The sequence below is a fragment of the Gallus gallus genome, chromosome 2 (genome assembly GCF_016699485.2).
Source record: "Gallus gallus isolate bGalGal1 chromosome 2, bGalGal1.mat.broiler.GRCg7b, whole genome shotgun sequence".
NCBI lineage: Eukaryota > Metazoa > Chordata > Aves > Galliformes > Phasianidae > Gallus > Gallus gallus.
Genome location: NC_052533.1, coordinates 87,728,254 through 87,752,316, shown reverse-complemented (window position 1 = coordinate 87,752,316; position 24,063 = coordinate 87,728,254). Strand labels below are relative to the sequence as shown.

General features: G+C 37.2%; 1 protein-coding gene across 1 annotated transcript in view; it reads right to left on the bottom strand.

Annotated features, from left to right (window-relative positions):
- Positions 1-24,063, bottom strand: part of GABBR2 (gamma-aminobutyric acid type B receptor subunit 2) — a 463,337-nt gene that overhangs the window by 239,704 nt on the left and 199,570 nt on the right. The window contains exon 4 of the mRNA XM_015282399.4: positions 1,188-1,289. Within this exon, the coding sequence (XP_015137885.1) occupies positions 1,188-1,289 (102 nt within the window). The remainder of the gene's footprint in view (positions 1-1,187; positions 1,290-24,063) is intronic.

Genomic DNA, 24,063 nt, shown 5'->3' with positions numbered 1-24,063 from the left:
GTTGACATATAGGAAAGTTGGAATCTTACTGCTTTTTCTAAGCTCTAGCCTAAACATACTCACTTATACGCATCTGGTCTTAGTCTAACATCATCCATTGGTTTAGATAGCTGGCTTTGAATTTCTTAGCTTTCTGATACCAGGGGTTAAACACCCGGCCAAAAATGTCGACTTTGTTGATAACACATACTGGAGTCTTTTCAACAACAGACAGGAAATATAAACTGACTTAGACCAGACAGCCGTGAATGGTTACATATAAACATGATGTTTATCTAGTTATATGTTAAGCATTCAAGCTTGCATCTCTATTATGCAAAAATAATAATAAAGTCTTAGTTTACCATGCTTTTCCAGTTAGTCTCAGTAGTGGTCTAAACCTATATAAGCTAATATCTTTCTTAAAATTTTAGTATTTAAATAGTGTTTCATTTATTAGGCTTTTTTCTCCCCTTTTACACATATTTAAATATCCGCAGGGTTGAGGTTTTAATTCTGTACTTTATATACTAGATACAAGCTACAATTTGATCTTTACTATTGAAAAATGCTTTCTCTTGTAGCTTGAATATTTTTTTACGCTTACATGCAGTGTAAGGTTCATATCTCCAATGTCTAATTCATGATTGGTTGCACTTCATAATATTGCTAAAATATCGTTTTCATTTCAGCAGATGCCAAGAACCTAAAAAATCATTACAATAAGAGAAAGATGTTAAGTTATTCTGCTATCAAATTTAACTTCCATTTCTTTCCTACAATTCATATGCAATAATGCAAATGATTATTAGCAAATAATTCAATCTCGAATGTAATGAAGCTAATGCAAAGATGCTCAATGCTTTCTCTACATATAATTCACCTTAAAAAGGCTCTGAGTCTAAAACTCAAGAACTTCCTCACATACATGACTACAACTGATACTTTAGATACAAATAGTAAGCCAGCAAAAACTTGTTTTACTTTCTATCCTTATCTGGAACTATAAAAACCTTTACCACATGGACATTCATTGAATTAAGCAGAAGTAGGCCCTAAAAATGCCATTTTTTAATCTTATTAAGTACATGCTATGGTACATCATTCTTATGCAAATTTTGGTTTATTATTCCTATTCAGAGGGGAAAAAAAATCAAATGCCACAACACAATCATTACTTTCTTTATTTCTCAATCAGCAGCACATACCTTAAGCTTCTTTACACTCGTGCAAGGGTCATTAGAGAAACTCTCAGTATCTGAAATTTCGATATCTTCACCATACAGGACACCAGTCAGATCATTCCTCACCTGTCAGAAGTTGAGAAAAAGGCAAACTAGTAAACTGAGACTTAGTGAGAAGGAAGCAGATGGGCTATACTTATTAAGCAATGGTTTCAACAATGATATACTTGCTCCAATTCTTTTCAATTTCATTTGAAAACAGATAAAGCCCCTATTCTTTTACCATTATAATCTACTATCCATCAGTCTACTGGATCAAAAGCTGTTATTACATATGATGAAAACTGCACAGTGGGTTTCTACTTTGCAACGTGGGACAGGACAATCCTTGTGAATTTCCAGTGGTTCTAACACCAGAAGTTTTCATGTAGCCAAAGCAATTATTGAGACCGTATAAAGGGGAAACACTCATCAAGAAAACTCTTACATATTGTTGATTCTGTGAACTGACTTGAAAACATCTGCAGTTGGCCCTAGCATGAACCAGTAGAGCTTAGTGCTAGTGTTGCTTAGAGGTTGATAAAGCCTAATGAATTCCTCTGAGCCCTCCTCCTTTCTTACAACATACATGTTTTCATGGGACAGCACGTTTTGCTTAAAGGTGACACAGGCAATCATGTTATGAACAGATTTTCTCATCTATTTTTATGGTGGCAAGTCTTTGTCCTCTTAGAGCTGCTTAAGAGCACAAAGAAGCCAGAAAACACAAAACAATATGGTTACAAATTTAGGGTGTTTTTCTTATTTTCTTCTCCTTTTTTTTTTTTTTTCATTTAAGTACTTCAAAGTTTTCTATCTTAATCACTAATGATTTTCCTCCAGTCACAGCTCCAAAAACAGAGCTTCACATTACTATTCCTAATACATGAGCAAAAATAATTTTAGCTGGAGATAATATGGTTACAGACTGAAGTGAAGAAAGAGGCACTCTTATATTAGTTTAATAAAATTATCACCGCATTTATTTCACTGATCATATTTTTTGTTTGTAATAATACCAGAAACAGGAGAAGCAAATCACAGTGTAAGAGAAATAAAGAACAAGCATAATATAAAAATACAGGAAATACAATGCTTGGAAGAGAAATATATGTGACGTTGTATTGGAAAATGTAGAATTCTATAAATTGTATGCTGATACTTTCCAATAACCCTCTGTATAGATCTGTAGAATTACATCTTTTAAATCTCTCTACTAACAGTCCATTTCCTTAACCTCCTTTGAAAGCTTAGCACATTCACACTGAACAATCAGAAAACATATGATATATATTTCTATGGACAAGAAAAAAAACGGAAATGGTATCTGCACTTCAGCAGTAGAAACTTCTCTATTAGAATTTAGATAAATGTAACATTTATATTGTGAGAAGACACTCTGGCCATTTGAAAACAAGACCTTGCTGCATTTCCTCTGCTGAAAGCCTGTCAAACTCAGGATACAGTAAAATCTAGATGGTACAATGGGACGTGATTTTTGACAGGTGAGACATCTCAGTTCAACTGGGAGCATTGCAAACTCATCTCTTGATTATCCTTCTGCTTTTCTTTAACGTTTGTGACTGTCTCACAGATCTTTGCATGTAAGTGGTTCTGTTGGGCGTATTTTTTACTTGTGTACTACTGAGAAAGAACAGTGTAACTATTTTTGGTGCTTTACTATTAGACCATGACACAGTTTTTGGTTAAAAGGAGGACATTCTGTACTTTCTGAAAATTTCCTTTTAAGATGCTTGTGTCAAGTTTCTTGGTTGACCGATAAAGTACTTCCTAAATAACATTATTGAATGACTATTTTTATTGTCTTTATGGTTTTGAACTAAAAGAAGGGAGATTTAGACTGGATACATGGAAAAAAAAATTACAATTAGGGTGGTGAGGAACAGGTTGCCCGAAATGGCGGTGGGAGCCTCATCCTTGGAGACACTCAAGATCAGTCTGCTCTGAGCAAACTGATCTAGCTGTAGGTGTCCCTGTTCATTGCAGGAGAGCTGGATGAGATGACCTGTGAGGGCTCCTTCTAACTCAAATTGTTGTATCATTCTATGATTCTATTACTTCTTTCCCAGCCACAGCTTCATCATAACACTTATAGCCATGTTTCCAAATTACCGAGCCATGTTGTTATATTATTGTCAATTTTTTTCACAAAGACTGGAAAAAGTGGACATATAGACAACTACTTTATTAACAATTAATCAGCTTTACAGAAGTAACAGTCCTAATGTGTCCATCGAGATTTGAGCTACATCCTTCATCCTTTTGTGATGTTACAGTTAGTTTTTAAGCACATTCTGTGAAAGAGTACTCACTGATATAAATAAATAAATAAATAAATAAATAGTTGCTTTCATTTCAGTAATCACATTAGCTGCTCTTTATCACCGAATCACAGAATGGCTTGGGTTGCAAAGGACATTAAAGTTCACCAGTCCCAATCCTCTGCCAAGGGGCAGGGCTGCCCCCCACCAGCTCAGAGTGCCCAGGGCCCCATCCAATCTGGCCTTGAACACCTCCAAGGATGGAGCACCACAGCTTCTCTGGGCAGCCTGTGCCAGGGCCTCACCATCCTCTGAATAAAGATTTTTTTTCCCAACTTCCAACCTATTTTTTTTTAATTTTAATTTAAAGCCATTCCCCCTTGTCCTAACACTATCAGACTGTGTAAAATGTCACCCTATCCTCCTGCTTATAAGCTCCCCTCAAGTACTGGAAGGTCACAATGAGGTCTCCCTGAAACCTCCAAGCTAAAGAAGACCAATTCCCTCAACCTTTCTTTATAGGAGAAAAGTTCTTACCATACAGTTCATTCTTGATACAAAGTAAAACTGTCTTTCCAAATAATTTAACTACAGATTCTACTGATTTGGATATGGGTCTGCCATTGGAATTCAAAAAGCCTGGCACCAATTCTGCAGCTACCAATCCTTGTAGAGCATGTTGCCGTTTTGGACTACATTTGCAAAACTGAGAATTCAAAATGCTATGCATTTTTCTTAAACAGATGATTCTGGTCCTGGAATGTGCATCACCAGCAGTGTAAGTAGTTTGAGAGCTCAGCAGTAATTGTTTAATTCTACGAACTCTTAGCAAAGGAAATATTAAAAAAAATAATTAATAAACACTGCACTTCTACTTAAGTAATGAGTGGTATAGGATAACTTTAGCTGGAGGAAGCTGATGTATAAAGCTATGCATTAAATTCTGGTGGGGATCTGAAGTTTGTAATTAAACCTCACATTGACATAAGAAACAAAAGTATGATAGTTCCATGTTACTTCTGTCCACTGTTAACGACTTAATGAAGGCTGTACCTCTTTCTTTGTTTACAATTTTATACATTTTAAAGAAAACAACATTTTGTTTATCCAAAACAGGGAATATCAGACCTGATAGTCAAAAAAAAGCTTCTGACAGACCCTAGTCCTTCACTCACTGTAAAAAAGAGAGTGGTATTTCAGAATTGGTATTTCACTCTACTGCATTTTTTATAGGTATAGTCGTCTTCAAAATTTTTTAGGGGATAAATATGCTTACCCAGAAACAAGCTCCAAAAGAAAATGTTTTTTAAGTGCATGTAAGGAACACAGTTGCGGGAAAAAAAGATGGCCCTTGAGCTCGAGGCAATGGATGAGACGCAAGGGAACTGGTTTGTATTCCTCAGACTGTCAGAGCTGTTCTGTGGTACAGCTCATGACCTAAATAAGGTTTTAAAGTTTGCTACCAACTTTGGCTGTATTTCTTTTCTGCGATGTGGATGGTAGCAATACTTGCCTACCTCATAGCTGCTGTATCAAATTCAGTGATGTTTGAGAGGCAAACAACAAAGTCCCTGACCCTGCACCTGTGAAGGAAGAAATACAGGGGTTTTGAGGAGCCAAGAATTCACATTGAAAAGGAAGAAATGAATTTCTTTAATCTCTAGAAAATTGAGAGAGTAGACAGAATGACTAAATGGGCTGCAAAAGAAATGAGTCTAGATGAGACCAAACTACAACATTATTATGGCCTGTATCAGGAAATATGGGTTTATGTTTAAGGAAAGCAAACAAATGTTGGAAACCATATGGGTAGGCTGCTCCCTAAAAAAGAGGAAGACAAGTGCCATTGCACAGCAACTGGACCAGAGCTTCCCCTGCCAGGGCTCTGTCTCTCAGTGCCATAGTGAGGGCAGTAGGACAGGTTTAGAGATAACCATGATTTTCTACCATGTGGCTAGACCATCAGACAAATTCAGAGTCCACGGTAAAGCTGGAAGCAATCCACATGTCAGAGACAGGATTGGGTCTGGGAAGAGAAAGCTGGGTTCTATACAGTTGGTGGTTGCTGGGCAGGTCCATACTGAGAAGACAGGTCTGAGAACAAGCTGGAAAACTACTCTGTGTGTCTGTGTCAGGTACAGATGTGATGGAGACAACCATGAGAACTCCTACAGCATAACTGGGGCAGGGACTGACAGCCCTGGGCCAGCATGGGGAGGTAGGGTTGGGAGAGCCCTGGGATACTGGTCAGATGCAGAAAAGGGCTACTAGTACTTTCAGATTCCTAACACCAGATTCCAATTGTTGGCATGTTTTTGACTTCCCGTATGATACAACAGTGACACACATACTTACTATATTTTAGGTGAACAGATATTACTGATTTCAGCAGGATTATTTGCACGAGCATGTTCTCACCAGTAATATGTAGCTAGTATCCATTTTGCCTTCATTTTACTTCATTTTTATCATGACAATTTTATCCCTTTTTCCCACAAAGTAGTAAAGAAAGGAAATATTCCCAATGAATTGTCAATCCAGTGGTGATAGTTTAGATTCAAGTGTCTCCGCTGATTAATATTTCAAACTATGTTTCACATTAGACGTTTAAAGTTACAGTTTGCTCATTTAATCCTAACTGCTAGTTACAAAATAAATTTAGTAATTTTTAGATTAATCATACTACTTTGCTTTTAATAGCTATTTCCAATGATCTTTTGGTTCACTGAAGCTGCATGTAAGTACTGCAAGCTAAGTCCTTACAGTTCAAGGCAGTCTAATCCTACCAGATATTGATCCTAAGAGATTCCTAACAAAAGAGAACTAGTCAGATCATATAGATTATGCAGTCAGGTATTTTACTAAGATTTTCTTTTGCAGAGATTTATACTGTGTTCTTTAAAATATAGTATTGTCAGCATTACAGAATAGAAATGTGTATAAAATAAATACATGAATTAAAAGGAAATAAGCCATATTTCATCATTTCATTGACCAAGCAGAAACCGTTAATAACTGTAATGGGTAGATCACATCTTAGGATAGACAAGGCATTATAAGCAAACATAGTTACTGCTATTTCCATAATGATGAAATATCACTCACAATTAAAGGTTTAGGAGAAGAGAGATTGTGTACTGCTAATACTTCTCATTACCCTTAAAAATAGGATAAAATTGAGGTATTTCATTGATATAACATTTGGGATTGAAAAAAAGGAAGAGCAGGTAGAACCTTATTTTAAGCAAAACAAAATCAAAAGCATGGATAAACTGAAAGTAAAATATTTTAGATATTAGGAATAGAGTACCACATCCATGAAAAATAATTTTTTAAAAAAAGTATCTTTCTGTGCAGAAGAGAAATACCAATGGAAATGCATTGGATTTCCTTTTTTGTTATTGAATGCAATTTCACATAAAGCTTATAGAATAACTTATAGCTTATAGAATACCTTACACCTTAAGCTAATGCTTATTTAAACATAAGCTTCTATAAAATCAAGATAAAATATTATAATTTCCCCCTAAGTTCACCAAGGTAGAAAATTTTTATTCTAATGCTTTTTGGTCACAGAAGCTAACAGTAATCATGAACTCTCATGTTACTTCTAATACCTGTAATAAAAAGGATAAGTATTAATTAAGGGTTGTTTTTGTAGGGGAGGATGCCCCTCTGCTGCCATTTGTCACATGGCAACAAAATATAATCGAATATTGGTGGGAAAGTTCAACCTCTATTGCCACACCACCACCATCTGTCTGTGATGTCATGGGCCAGTATCATAAAACAGGAGGCATTATGTTTCAAGCAGCCCTTGTAACAGTAGTTCAAGATTTCAGGAACGCTGATTAACAGAACTGAAGAAGCAATCATATACAAAGCACAATTCTGGTTCACTGGATGTGATATACATTCTAGAAAACTGAAGGCCATGAAGGCTTCCAAATAAACAAAACAACCATTTTACCAGAAATTTATCAAACTTGGCTCCTACAGATCGTAGAACAAAAGCAAAGGGACTGAAGGGTGTAACATTATATAATAATAGTTTTCACGTCAGGTATTATGAATGTAAATGGGGCGATATTTAGAAGAGATTATTTAATAATTTGCAAACCAATGCCAGAAGCACAAGTAATAAGCAGAAAATTAGAACTGTTTGTTTGTTAAAGCAAGTGAACATAATAGGAGTACTGAAATTTGGTGCAAGCAGACATACGAGGACTGCTGATATTATTGGAAGGGATACAGAGGCAGAGAAATAAAGGCACTCCATAGTGGTGTCTGTGTAATTAAAAGCACAGTATGTAAAATATAGAATATATCTTCTGACAAAAAGATAAAACAAAAGCTTTCACAAGTATTAGTGTATGTGTTTTGATAATAAAAACTACTTTAAAAATTATTAAAAAAAACATTTAGAATACATGGGAAATCTGCTTTACATTTGTGAGTTTCGTAATAGAGGTTAGGAAATATGGACAGAACAAGATGGAAAGTATCACACTATCAAAAAAAAAAAAAAAAAAGTCACAGCTTAGAAAAGTACCACAAGTTTTTGAAGCACAAGCTTTACTCTGCCCTCAATACCACTTCTGTAGTGGTTTCTTGTGAAAAAGAAACAGTGAATATTGAACCAAAAGTTAAGGACTCTCTCAACACTAACTATAATATTACAGGTGAACTAACTATAGCATGTATCAGCAATTTCTACACACACATACATTTCAAACATATTTACTACTCAGAATTATTTAGGGGGAATCTAAACAGAGAAAAATTGAACAATAGTTATTGTTTAAGAACATGTTATCTTTATCAAATGGTCTATGAGGTATAACTATAAAAGAAAGTGTTTTTATGTAAAATTCTCATTGATGAAGCAAAGTGAAAGTAACAGTAATACTTATGCATTCAGTTTCTCAATCTGTGATAGATTAAATACTGTTTATTCCAACACTATGTAGGAAAGGTGTTACATAGAAATTGCCAAAGACAAATGGGCATTTCTAAGGACTCAACCATGTCATCCACAAATACATATCTGAAACAGGTGAGATGAATTGCACCATGGAAGTATCTCCCTCTTTTTGCCATTAACTGTAACTGGTGCTTAGATGACTCTCTCAGGTATAGAGAGGCACTGACAGCTAATCTGCAGCTGAATCCCAGGTCTCAAAACCTAACCTTGCTTAAAACATTGTTCTACTACCTGTAGTACCCATTCAAATTTAGAAACCCTAAAGAAAAATTCAATAAATGTTATTAGGAAAAGGCCAGAAGAGTGTGCTACTTGCATCCTTTCTCAGTCCAGCCAAGCATCCACTGAGGGAAAACACATAGGTTGTAAATCTACTTCTTCGCTTGTAGGAGCGATCTGTGCAAACTATGAGTTTTCTGAAAAGGATGGAAGTCTTCATTGACCTGGGAATTTTTTTCATTTGTTTGGTTATTTCAAATAACCTGGGTCAAGTTTGAAATTTTACCATGTGCTCTGTTGCTGTAGTTACTTCCTGTACTGTGCTTATGTGGCAGGGTTTTGCAGTGGGGTGGCTGCAGGAGTGGCCTCTGTGCTGGCAGTCCACTTCTGAAGGATGGACTCCATGGTACTGACTCGTGTTGGAGAAAGTTCTGGAGAAGCTGTGGGAAATCCACACAGGATCAGTTTGGGAAGGATGGCATCCTGTGGGAGGGACCTCACATGGAGCAGGGGAACAGACTGACCATGAAGAAGCAACAGAGATGAAGCATTATGGACTGACCACAGCCCCCATTCCCTGTTCCACTGTGCTGCTTGGGGCAAGGTGGGTAGAAAAGGGTGGAAGACAGGGAGGTGTGTTTGGTTTGCTCCGGTCTGTTAGCAAAAGGCAGTAAATTATAATAATATGCCTTATGTTGAGTCTGTTTTGGCTATGACAGTAATGGTCAAGTGATTTCCATGTCCTTATCTCAAACCATGAGATTTTCTTCCATTGTGCTTTCTCTCCCTTTTCTGTTGATGAGGAGAAGTGAGAGAGTAGAGCTGTGCTGAGCTACCAGTGGGAGTGAAACCATTGCATTTGCTAATGGTTTAATTGCATCAAACTCGGGGGACTATGTCAGTATTTATGAAAACTTCAGTAACCAGGAGTCAATCTGCTATCAGCTAAAAACTATGAATAGAACCTGCAGTATGGAATTAAAAAAAGAAATGTTTACCTAAAACAAAATTCAATGTCATTTTGATGAAGGGGAGATTACAGAAAACATACCTGTGAGAATACAGACAATAAGAAATTATTACTATTTCAATAATCCTTCAAAATAGCAAACCACATTTCTCAGACTTCCCAAATGCAGAAAGTTCAGCAATATCATGCTAAGATTTAATTCTGTACTCTGCATGAACTGTGGGAATATTTGTCCTTGTTTCAGCACACTGAAGTATTTAGACTTTCGGCTTTTTTTAGGCCGGCAGTTTAGGTTTGGATGAGATTTCAGAAGAGTTTAATAAAGTATTTCAGTAACTGACTTTCCACTTTGCAACATTCTGCTCCAAACAGGTTTGTATAACTTAGTAAAAAAATATATTTTTGGTTAGTGTCTAAACTTCTTAAGTTTATCTATCTATATTTTTCTTCCAAGTGAAAAGTTCAATAAAGACACTACTTCAGGGGTGTAAGATCTTCACAGGACAACACTGAATCAAATGACAGTGCTAATATAAATCCTAATCATAACTAGAAATCATGAACATTTTGTCATATGAACTATGCTACTACCTCAAGTTCCTCCCAGATAGAAAACAACTAGAAGTTTACTTCTCTCTCTTCTGAATCGGATTCTGCCACTTTAAGGAACAAAATCAGATGCTAACTGATCTTACTGTGAAATGAGAAACAATTAGGATGTTCAAAAATAAGTTTCCTTTTTTGCTCCATTGCATATTATTTACATACAAAGCACTTTTCTCATCTGCACCTGCCTATTCAGTTGTGCCTTTCCTTTCTGTTTTCATAAGACTTCATAAGTGCATGTTACCTAAGACTGAAACGTTAATCCGTTTGGAAATAAAGTTAGAAGAAATCAAACTGAAGATATATGACTCTAAAGTAGTAGTGCATTTCTTATACTTTTATTTATTGAATTTTCATATTAATGTTTAATTATGAAAAATGATTTATAAACCTTTTGGAATCTTTAATAGAAGAAGCATAACATAACAGTTAACTTTCTTTTGTCACTGGGATTATTTTCTGAAGAAAACCTAACTTACCCAAATGCCTCTTTTCTACACTTGTAAGAACTACTGATCTGATTACTCTGTCAAAATCCTTCAGCATCGACTCTCTCTGACAGATATCGCCACTTTATTCCTTTTTATAAAGCAGAGAAACAAAATACATTTACACGTATTTCTGAAGCACAATCTCCTTTTGTATCCCCTCTGTGTGCTGCTGAAAATCAGCAGCAACATAAATTCTTTCCAAAGAAGGAGTGTGAATCTGGCTATAGTTATTGGCATCAAGAGTTCGCACTCATTCATCTGCACTGAAGATAGCACGGAGTTATGAGACCATGAGGAACTGAGATATTGTCAACACTACACAACAATCTCTTTCCTTCTCACTTTCAAGCCCACAGTCCAGGAGGTTGAAATCCAGTTTCAGTAGCAAGTACTCACAACGGGGACTACATCCCTCCCTTTAGATCTCCCCACACTATACCTCATGTTCTAATTAACACAAATAATATCTTCCAAGCTAGCTGAACTGCTACACAACCTGGGGAATGTGAAGAAAAAAGGATCTTCTTTAGGCACAAAAGACTTCTGTAAATACAATCTGTAAAATCCAACCGGTACTCCTCAAAAAAGAAATCATTTATATCTCATCCATAGTAGCACTCATCCATATATTCTGTTCTCTATATTTTACGCTACTTTGTACAATGTGCTGTAAAATTTCTGATAAAACTTGATAAGCTAAATTATATTGCATTGTAAAAAAGGTACAAATACAAACAAATACAACTACTTATATTATTATTATTATTATGGAAATTAATTACTCAGTGAAGTAACCTGTGACAAAACATTACTCCAGAGTATAATGTCATGAACACTCACGGAAACTCTACCAGTATGGACTAAAGTAAAATCTTGAAAAGACCCTGTATTAAGAGGTTAATATTATAGTGAACAATTAAAACCTTTGTATAATACAGTTACTTATACGAAAAATAAATCCCCTTAAAAGTATTTTCATCAACTGTGGAACAGATGATACTGAGAACACTGCATAGGAAAATGGGTCTTTGATGACTTGATCATACCAATGGAGTACACAGTCCCACTCAAGACTACTATACTTCCTTGAAGATGATTCTTGGGTAAAAGCACAGATTTGTTAAGAAACTGAAGCTTTCTACCATGCTTAATATATATCAAGAAGCTTGTAGTAAACTACAGAGTACTAAGCACAAGTTGCATTAGGGGGAGAAAAAAATTTATCACGAAGAGCTACACAGTATTTTGTACTTGTCAACAGAAATACCTGCATCTCCATCACCCTTTCAGGAAGGATGGCAAGGAATTCAGTGGGGTAAGGTACTTTAATCCTTGAGCTTGTCCTCTAAAAGAGTGCTGTTATGGGTACTTCCGTGTAAATGCACATTCATTACCCAGACAGTAATTACACTGGCTTCTAAACAATAGACAGTACATGGACATTCTACTTGTGTCACTTTTTTACTAATTAGCAAAATCTGAAATTTGTATTTTCATTGCATGTCTTAGTAAACAGACTAGCTCATTGGACATTGTGTGGAAACACTATGTATTGAATCCATAAGGCTAGCAAAAGGCCCTTTACAGCCTAAGTACTTAATTCCAGAGAAAATAGAAACATAGCAATCTTTTGATAGCTAGGTCAAGATTCTACTGGCCAAAGATGAAGTTCCAGTGGTAGTCATCTGATTCAAGCAGAACGTGGCATACTGTTGGTTATAAGGTACTGCCAAAAGCAATATAAGATCATTTTTAGAACCACTTAAAACATGCACTCTCCTAAAGGCTAAAATAAAATTTCATTAGGATCATAGCACAAGTCAACGACTCACTGGTATGTTCAAGTGGAAAATATCCAGATAATAAAATAATACACAAGAGTCTTTTTATCAAGAGATTGATTATGTATTGTTATTTTGTAGCATAGAGTAGGAAGCTAATAGACAACCCAAAATTATTTCTGATGTTGAAATAAAACAGGACTACAGATGTTCAAACACTTTCAACATCTCCAAATCTTCTACATCTTAAGGCAGAATATTCATATATGATGTTTTCTATGCCAAAAGAAGTAGGCCAGGAAAATAAATGGTGCAGTATTAGTGCACTTCATACAGGCTTCAAAAATGCTGTAATGTAGGATTTGCCGTAAGGGATAAAGATCCAAATATAATTTGATCTAAGTAAAGTAAAAGTAACCAGCATGACCCATGTCATGTTGACATTCTTTTTTGGGCCATCAGTGCATCTATCAATACCAATTAAGGTTTTAAAAAAATTCAACACAATTTTTCCTCCATTTTATCCATGAACCAAAGTCCAGAGTTTCTTGACTTGTTCAGTAGAGGGCTGTCAATCACCATTTGAGAAAGAGACATTAACCTTAAAAGCACCGAAGCACCAATTTCTGTAACAGACATCCAGGCAGAAGGAAGCAGCAACCAGGTTGGAGTTATACTATATGGAAGCTACGCACTCATCTTTGACTGCTGCTGCCACCAGATAAGGAGAGCAGTGGCTGAGATCATTCTGGAGGATTACAAATCCTTTTTGAAACCTCACCTGAGTCTGCCTATCAGTGAACGCTTTCTGAAGAAATGTCTTGATATTACTGTTCTGTTTCCAACCCAAAAAGAGGAGAAGCAATTCTAGAAAATGTCAGAAAGGCACATGAAGTGGAATTGGATTACATGTGCAAAATTAATGACATCTAACATTTAATTAGCATCATAATGCCATCCACTGCCTGAGGAAAAAGGATTAAATGAAAAATAAAGCTGAGAATTTCAAGACTAAGAAAAGAAACCCAACCATATAATACCAATTCTTTACTACTGAAAAGTATTTTCAAAAAGTGTCATGCACTTGAGAAAAAATCCAATTGTGCTTTTCAAGATGCTCAAGAAGTTCTCCTCCTGTCCCTTATATATAATGCCAGAGCTGAAGGATGCTTAAGAGAGTGAGAGAGAATGTCATTGTAAGTCTGCAACAGAAAAAAATACTTAACGTTTAAATGACACTCCACGGCAGAAGGTGAGATACAGTGATTGCTGTCACCTCTGGTGAAGCAAGTTATGGACAAAAATATTATTTTTGCTTCCAGTCTTTTTTATTCCCCCCTCCTCCACTGCTCAAGAACTGATAATGGCACTAATTGTTACATTGCTGATCTTCCCTAATTCAACATGAGACACAAACTGTCTTCTGCTGCAGGCTTTGGAAAGCCAGCAGTTCTGTCAAAAAACTCATGCAACTTAGACAAAAGCCACAGTCACACTCTTTTTGGAAAGTTATTTAGATAAGCAAGCTAGTTAATAGCTCAGATAACCCATGCAAGTTAAATTACTCCAGTTAATACACATTACGCTAACACTAACTTTGCAATCTAAGTTAAAGTAAGCCAAAGCAAGACAAAGTAACAGCTCAACTAGACCATTTTCATCATACTGTCTGGGACAACAACATGATTAAACATTATTTCAGAGTTTGGGGATTATCCCTTAGTCCTCCAACTCTAAAGAAAATACAGAAGCTGTATTAAACAGTTTTTTGAATATTGAAGAAAATCTTGCACCAACATTTCCCACAATGTCATATGGCTGCTATTTCACACTTTATTTACTTCACAATCCTCAGAAGGATGCCATATGGTAGTGATAATTTTCTGCACTTGAGCTTCTCAGTTTGGTTCATGTACTTCCTCCACTGAGATTTCAATTGTCAGCTAAAGACAGGCTCCAGTTACCTGTGAAAAGTCCTTTTTGACAAGAAATTTTCCCCTGGCTTTTGTACACATCTTTTTGAACACTTTAGTGCTTTCATTAATTGCTCTTGCTTTTTCTCTTCTCCTCTGGCAGATCTCAAGGTTCTGAAATTTTTTCCTTCTAGAATCTTTTTTTTTACCTCTTTAAATCACAACAATTCTTGGTATATATTATAATCAGGTTCTTTATAAATAAATTCTACAGATCATTTTATATTATTCTGAATGGGATTCTGGATGGGTATTATGTTGCATCTTAGCATACTGTCTTACATAGCCTTACTTTGGTGGGTCTCTTACAGCAATGTAGTTAAAAATACCACAGTGGCATCTTTTCATTTCACTGGCTTACCAGTCTCTTCTACACAAGAATCACCCAGAGTCACTATTTGGTTTAAGAAAGTAAAGCCAAATTTATCCATTACTCTAATGGAAGAAGTTTTCTTTCCGTTTCTTTGCTTGTGTAACAAGGAATTTGTTAAATGCAAATGATGCAAAGATACAAGTAATTTATCAGGACTGTCTGAGATGAAATCCCTAGTACAGTATGGAAATCAGAGGACAAAATCTTCAAGGCTGCCTGAGTATTACTTGATTAGTTTTATGTTATAATTAAGCAGAAAGTTCTGTTGTTTGTCTTAGTGCAACTGGCTAGTAACTTCAGGTGGTAGAAATTATGGCTATTTGTTATGACTGGCAATCATCTCCTTGATCATGTGTGCTTCGCATTGTCACAGCCCTCCCTATTTCAACTTTAAGGATTACACTTGGAATTCACAGATCACATGGAATCAGACTTCACCCTTCTGCATCCCCACAGAGCTAACAACAATCTGGCATGAAAAAAATGTTCTGTACCTTTTAGGCATATGTAATGCTTCATTTTACCCCTCTGAAAATAGGAAGGAGAAAATACACATGGCATCATTACGGGTTATGAATTTATCTCAATGAGAATTGAGTAATCCCCTTAAAAAGAACTTTTCTGGTAGCTTGAAATAAATTTCAGATCATTTATTACATGTTTTTGGTTCATCTAAAGGACATATATATTTATATGATGTATATTTGTAATTTCTGTTCTGAAGTTAACTGCCAGCCCATTTCAATGACATGAATGGTTCAGAAAAACTTCGAAGAAGCACACTAGAATGGAGTTAGACAAAATTCTGATAAGTATTAAGTATAGTAAGTACAACAAAAGCATCCACAAAATAATTCTGCCTCATAATTTTCCCACTTTCATATTTCAAGAACATTTAAAGTTTAAAAAAAATCATCCCAATAACTAAAATAATTTTAATTAAAAGGATAGTGACAATACCATCTTCCCTGTTAGCTGCATGCAAACTGGTCCTGATGTGGTTGCATTACAATCACCTGAAACTGGCCATATAAAAAGTTGTCAGATATCTATTAAAATGCACTACAACTTCAGTTTTCCAGTGTCTATTCTAACTCCTCTACAGTATACATTCTGCACTAAGGATGCACATCTCTCCTTTACACATGAATGAGACCAAGAAGAATAGGGAAGAAACCCATTAGCCCATCAAAGCAAACACAGTCCTGTCAAGAAGAAGTTATCATGTATTGCGAGTCAGGAGGAAGGCATGTGAATTGTTTAGGAAAGGTTCTCTTTTTCTTATTTATTTATTTATTTATTTTTCATTAAAACTGTGTAGACATTTAAATTTAGAATTTTTGAAGCTTCTGCCTGAAGAGTTCTGTAATGTTTCACCTATTTATTAATTTTAGAGCTCAGAGACTTTGTTGAATAATGTCTGGAAAAGCTTGTTTCCATGAAATAATGGCATTCCAAAATGCCAGAAGTATAGATGATATGACAGGAAATCACCATGATATTTCTACTGGAGACATTTCACCATTTCTACTGACCACACATCACTAATTTGCAGGAATATCAATCCACTGACATGGAATCAGACTCAATATGAGCACATCAAATTAAGGGGACAGAAAAATTATTACTGACACTTTGGTCTAAAAAGGTAAAATGGAGAAATGAAAGGAGAGGAACTTCCCCCCCACACTCCCTCAGCAATTCTCTTGGTCACCACCTGCATTTCTCCTATGTTTATCCTGAAAAAGAAGAGAAATCAAGAAAGTGAGAATATCTTACAATGTTGTGTTACTCTTAGTTTCCTATCCTTTCTCTAGACTTTTATATAATAAAGGTAAATAGATTAATTTTCTGCTTTACACAGGAAAGTGACATCTAAGTGTCTTCACACACAGTCTGTGCCATGGTGGGAAATGAGCCTAGAGTAACTAGAGTGGAGCTATTTACTAATGCTATTTATCTCAGTCAAAAAAACAATACACAGAAGCAGAGCAACTACCCAGAAGCTACTCTGGATTGAATGGGTGCTTGGATAATGTAAAAAGTGGAGCCCTTATTATTAACCTTTGTAAAATTCATGATGCACAATCATAGTTGCTTATGTCAGGGCTCTGACAAAAAAGGTTAATTCATCTTCAATTTATTAATAGAGACCACTGAAGAAAAGTAAAGTGGCAGCAATAGCCTCATATATAAGACAGACATAAAGCACTGTGTTGGATTTTTTGTACTGAGGGCATTTCCAAGATATTTTTCAGATACGGACAAATGAGCTTTGCCAATTCTTTTACACAGCCAGCAGGAACAAGAACATATAGAACCAGAACAAGAAGCAGCAAGGAACTAAACTGCAATTTGTTGCAATACACTCAAATCACATGAACAAGTTGAGGGTGCCACTGTTAACCCCTGCGTGTCTTTCCTAGGGGTACTATGTGAACTATATGTAAATATCTGACATAAGGACAGAGTAAGGGCACAATATATTGAATATTAGTAAAACTTAGCATCTCTCTCTTTCTCTCTCTCTTTTTTTTTTTTAGTTAAAATAAACTGTAAATTGAAGTTTAAATATTTTCTTTCCACCTTCCAATATAATGTTTTGCACATCCCATGGGATGTGCACATCTCAGTTTGGAGACAACAGTTCAATGGCCTCGGCCCTCCTCACAGCTAGTCGGGCATACTTGAACTCACCATTACCTGTCTGGATTGCAACATGGACTGAAAACAATTTGTGCTCACTTGCAAAAACACATGCTCTTCAAGACATACACTTATAAAAAAGACATATGCTTAAAGTCCCTTTGCAGTCATCTCCCAAGATTATAACAACTAGCCAATTCTCTTCAGTTTTTCCACTAAAAGCAATGCCAAAAAACAAACAAACAAACAAACAAACAAAAACAAACACCATGAAAATTTAGAGGAAACCATACCATAAGACTGATTTGCAATTTGGAAAAAGACTGCAATAAGAGGCTAAATGAGCTCCAAGATGGATAAGGACAGAACTAGATGATGATACAGTCTGTAAGATATATTACCTACTTAAGGAGATTTTCTAACTCCGGTCTCTTTAGTCTAGTAGACACAAATACATAAAATACAGTAAGATATATGTTCTGATGTGTACTGCTAGCCATTAGGATAGTGACAAAACAACAACAACAACAACAAAAAACAGAGTAAACTTCCAAGCTTCCTGGTGCTCTTGAGCATGAATACATGGCAAACAACAAAATTATGCATCTATGAATTAGAGCTTGCAGTATTTTTCTTCAGCAAACAAAGAAATCTCGGTTTTGACTATGGGACAATATTTTCATGCCAGAGCTATTACCAAGTTTCCATATTCTGAACTTTTTACAGGCATCCTATCTGACTCCAATTAGGAAAAAGATATCCTTCTCTGATTTGTACCTCAGTGTCCACACTGCCAAAATTAGAATAAACATCCTTAGAAAACAAAAAATCAAGTGTACTTTCTATGTACTTAAGATCCACTGATAAAAAATACTGACAGCTTCTGCTTCCCTGGTAGGAACTGGAGCGTAAAACAGTGATGTGATGTATTGGGCCTGGCTGGGATGAAACAGTGAAGTTAACTTTCTTCATAGTAGATTGTCTCATGCTTTCGTTCTTAAATTAAATTTCACAAGAATGAAGTCTATCATACAGAACACTGAAAATGAATGTGTATTCAGTACTAGCCAACACTTTTATTTTAAAATGACATAGAATTCCTGCTGCTATACCAAATTGTGAATTACTACACACTGGTAAATAGTCATTCAGCAGAAGTGATACTCTTACAAGAGAAATAAAAAAATAATCAATTTAATTGCATATAACACACTTCTTCCTATGCAGATATGTTAGGCCAGTAGTTGCTAGTTCCACATTTCAAACAGAACTATCTGGTCTGTTGCTTTTTGTCATAAATTTGTATTGGTTTTATATAACAAGGTGTTCTGTTTTTTGGGGTTTTTTTTTGGAGGGGGGGGAAGGGGGGGGGGCAAGGGGGGCGGGGGGATCTGCAGAAGTGGCCTCTGTGAGAAAAGCCCAGAAATTGCCCCATGTCAGGTAAGAAACAGCTCCAGCTTAGAGCTTCTGAAGCCTTCTTTTTTCTCATCATCCTGCAGCCTGTGCATTTGACCTCTATTATCCTCTCTCTTAACAGAGGGTCATAATCTGGGATGGGTTCCTAATTTAGAACTAGCCAATGGAAAGCAGCAGAAATCTTCAAAACCTTTTTTTTTTTTTTTTTTTTTTTTTTCCTATTGAGACACCTCAACTTAGGATGAGAGCTATTTACTGGCTATACAGGGAACCTAAATGATCAGCTTATCCTAGATACCACTGTTTAGATGGCTAACGCTACACAAAACAAATTGCAAACAGTAATTTCTGCTAGAAAAGGGTGCACATTCTGGCCTCTGTGTGACAATTCTTCTTGCACGTTCTCAGCTCATCACTAAAGCTGAAGCACATAGTTCACACACCTTTAGTACAGTGAATATTTAAGAGGGCCAAATCTACATCCGGTCTTCTTTAGATGATGGAAAGAAGTCTGTTTTACCAAATCTACCCAGAATCAATCTTTATGTAGTTTTGCTGTTAAAATTTGCCTAAAGGTATGAGTCAACAATATACAGGAATCCTATCTGAGAAAAAAAGCTTAATTAAAAGTAAATTTAAGAAATTGATGGGAAATATTTTCTATGGAAAAACAAAGAAACAAACAAAAAGCCACCAGAGCAAGTTCTGCATAATATTTAAAGGACACAATGTTGAAGCTAAACAAGGCAGGTCTGCGGGGATTTCTTTAGTATTGTATCTGTAGAACTTCACAAAGGAAAAGTAATTCCAAAGAGAACAGAAATGTTGAAAACAAGTTTCCAGTTGAAAGGGTGTTGACAAGCTGTTGGGTTTTGTCTTTGACAAGCATTTATATTAAAGTGCTTAATATTCATATAAAAGAAAGCATTAATGAAACTATGAGCAATGGAATCCATCACAGAAACCTAGAGAGCAAGTAATGTGGTTTTTCATTTCAGCAAACTGGACAAGCGAAGCAAAGCTGGTTTAAGGACAGGCCTCAGGACAAATTGTAGAAGACTGACAAGGGTAATGCAGAGAACTTGTCTGTTTCACCAGTGCAAGAGCAAACACTTTTGCAATCATTAGACCTGACAGAGGCAAAAAAGAAAAGAAAACAAACAAACAAAAAAAACAAAACAAAAAAATAAATGAAACAAAAAAAAATCCCCGAGATTTTACTAAGCTGTAGGCAAATTAGTTTGCTAGTACATCAGAATATCATGGGCTGAAATTAAACAAATAAAGCTAAAGTGAGGAAAACGAGTGGAAAGCAAAAGAAGAGCTGAAGGCTACACACTATACTGCAGTGTATCATAATCAAATGATAATTCATATATTCGTTCCTCTTCTTCTGCAGGGTATACCATTTCAGTGTGTTGCAGACAGCCCTGAAGTCTCTGGAACTGCAAGGAATACAATTTTTCAGTATAGCCAAAGAACAATATCAGAGTTGGGAACTTTGCAAGCAATACACTGCATAAGCAGTTTTGATCTCTGCTAGCCTAGGGGTCTCTGAACTCTTATGAGTTTTTACTATGATTGTCAGGACTGAATGCAAAACACTATTTTAAAAATGCAGATATATACAATTTGTTCTAAGCATTTTGAAACAGACTTCCCTACATTCCATCTCTGTATTAGTGACTTTGATGTGAACACAGATTGTTATTTTACAGTCTTAGAGAAGATGTCTTGAAAAGACATGTAGGCTTCTTGATGAAACTGGGCAATGCCAGCAGGCAGAATATCTCTATCTAAATGGCTTGGAGGAAATGACAATATGCTTTTCATTGATAAAGTTGCTGCAGCTGGATTCTGCAATCTCTCCCTTTTAAAAAAATATTTAATACCTCATATCAAAGATCACTGTAGGCAAATTAAGAGTACAGTTGATCATACAACTGTACAACAGCAGCCGGCAGAAGAATCAAGGAGTGGAAGTTTTCAAAATGAAGTTGTGACAAGATTCAAAGTTCAGCACAAATGAAAAGAGTAAATTTGGTCAAGTTAGATATGGGAAAAACATTACCACTTCCTTCTTTAGGACTGCAGATAGGACTTATTGTGCTCTGTACTTGAAAGCAAGCGCAACCATGGATGAGAATGGTTCCAAATTCAACAGGAGGTATGTCTTATAGAGGAAACCTTGCTTCTATTGGATACCATGGTTTCAGCAATCACCATGCAAAGCACCTCTCCTGACAACTGCAAAGCTTCCTCTTTCCCACATGTATAATTTGAGCAATATATTTTCCTACATGCTTTTTTATTTATTTATTGGGAAGGGAGACTGCATCCTGGGATATGCGTTTGAGATGACACAGCAGTTTCCCCTAGTCTCTGACACCTGTTTTTCTGTCTGATTGTCTGATGTTTTTTCTATCTGTGATTGAGTACAACTTGATAACTGTTAAGGGAGATTTGCCGTTCCCAGCAGAACCAACAACATATATCTTCTTGTCTCTCATAGTGTAGTTTTAGCTTCTCTAGACCCCTGTTTAGATTAGGGATGCAAAATGCATTAGATCAAATTTCCACTGTGTCCACCTGCTATAAACAAAGTCACAGTAAAGAAACTCCTGCTGAGAGATGTTACTAACTGTGACTACAGGAAAACCAACATCTGCTCATTTTCTCCACCCTAACAACTGCCAGCTCAACATCCACCTTAAAAAAAGAGTTTTGTAAGTGAAATGAGTGAAATGCTCTCTATAATGCTACCTAATGCTATTTTGGAGTCCTTCTCCTTCTAGTATGAGTGTTATTTGCAGAATGAAGTACAGGAATTCACCACCCACCTTCCTCCCTCAGAGCAGTATAGAGCAAATACAGGCATTTCTTGTTGTGGATTTGTTTCAGAGTACCTGGATACATTCCTTCTTTTCTACCCACACCATACCCTTCTGGAATGGGCTGTGCTCCCATTTATTGCAATAGGAAAAGTACTTGGAGTTACTGCCAGAAAACAATGCAGATGTCTGAGACTTTACTGATTAGGGATCAGTCCTACTGGCTGGCTGATGTGGTGTGAATCACTTTGAGAGGGTTCAAACAGAGGCGAACAGAATACAGAGCTTCCAGGTCCTTGATGAGTTCTCAAAAGAGAAGATAAGTAGAAAATATTATCATCTGCAGAAGCAGGGCTGGTAGAGAAAAGACTGGCCTCCAGTACCCACAGACTGTAGCAATCTGGTTTAGATGACTCCTGAATATACAGAATCGTAGAATGTCTTGGGCTGGAAAGAAACTTCAAAGATCATCTAGTTCCAACTCCCCTGCCATAGCAGTGTTGCCAACCACTAAATCAGGCACTAAAACCTGGTCACCAAGGATAGGGATAAGGCTGAGGTACTTAATGCCTTCTTTGCCTCAGTCTTTAATAATAAGACTTGTTACTCCATGAGAACACAGCCCCCTGCGCTGGCAGATAGGGATGGGGAACAGAATAAGCCCTTCATGATCCATGATGAGATAGTTTTGGACCTGCTGCGAAAGCTGGATGCTTACAAGTCCATGGGGCCAGATGGACTGTGCCCTAGAGTGCTGAGAGAGTTGGCGGATTTGGTTGCCAAGCCACTTTCCATCATCTTTCGGCAGTCCTGGCTAACCAGGGATGTCCCGGTAGATTGGAAACTGGCAAATGTGACGCCTATCTTCAAAAAGGGCCGAAAAGATGGTTCTGGTAGCTACAGGTCTATCAGTCTCACCTCGGTGCCAGGGAAGGTCATGGAATGGATAATCTCGGGAACCATCACGGACCAACTAAAGGTCAACCAGGGGATCAGGCCCAGTCAGCATGGGTTTACGAATGGTATATCATGTCTGACAAACCTGATTTCATTCTATGACAGGGTGACCCGCTTAGTGGATGAGCGTCAGGCTGTCAATGTGGTCTACCTGGACTTCAATAAGGCCTTTGACACTGTCCCCCATGACATTCTCGTGGAGAAGCCGGCTGCCCATGGTCTGGATGGGTATACACTCCACTGGGTGAAGCACTGGTTGGATGGCCGGGCCCAAAGAGTCGTGGTCAATGGAGTTGAATCCAGTTGGCAGCCAGTCATGAGCGGTGTCCCCCAAGGCTCAGTGCTGGGGCCGCTTCTGTTTAATATCTTCATTGATGATCTTGATGAGGAGATTGAGTGCACCCTCAGTAAGTTTGCAGACGACACCAAGTTGGGAGGGATTGTTGATCTGCCAGAGGGGAGAAGGGCACTACAGAAGGACCTGGATAGACTGGATCGATAGGCCAAGGTTAATGGTATGAGTTTCAATAGGGCCAAGTGTCGGGTCCTGCATTTAATCACAACAACCCAGGCAACCCTACAGGCTTGGGGAGGTGTGGCTGGAAAGCTGCCTGATGGAAAGGGACCTTGGTGTACTGTTGGACAGTCAGCTGAATATGAGCCAGCAGTGTGCCCAGGTGGCCAAGAAGGCCAATGGCATCCTGGCTTGTATCAGGTATGGTGTGGTGAGCAGGACTAAGGAAGTCATCCTGCCCCTGTATTCGGCATTGGTGAGGCCTCACCTCGAGTACTGTGCTCAGTTTTGGGCACCTCAGTACAAGAAGGACATGGAGGTACTGGAGCAGGTCCAGAGAAGGGCAATGAGGCTAGTGAAGGGCTTGGAAAATCAGCCCTATGAGGAGAGGCTGAGGGAGCTGGGGCTGTTTAGTCTGGGGAAGAGGAGGCTGAGGGGAGACATTATTACTCTCTTCCAGTATCTGAAAGGTGTTTACAATGAGAGCGGGGTAGGTCTCTTCTCACTGGTGACAGGTGACAAGTTGCGCCAAGGCAAGTTTAGGTTGGTCGTTAGGAAACACTTCTTTACAGAAAGGGTGGTTAAGCACTGGAATAGGCTCCCCAGGGAGGTGGTTGAGTCACCATCCCTGGATGTGTTTAAGAGCCATTTGGATGTGGTGCTCAGAGATATGATTTAGTGGAGGGTTGTTAGAGTTAGGGTACTATGGTTAGGCTGCAGTTGGACTTGATGGTCTTTGAGGTCCTTTCCAACCTGAGTAATTCTATGATTCTATGACTCTAAAAGAGCTGGATTTAAAATACACAGGAATCTCAGTA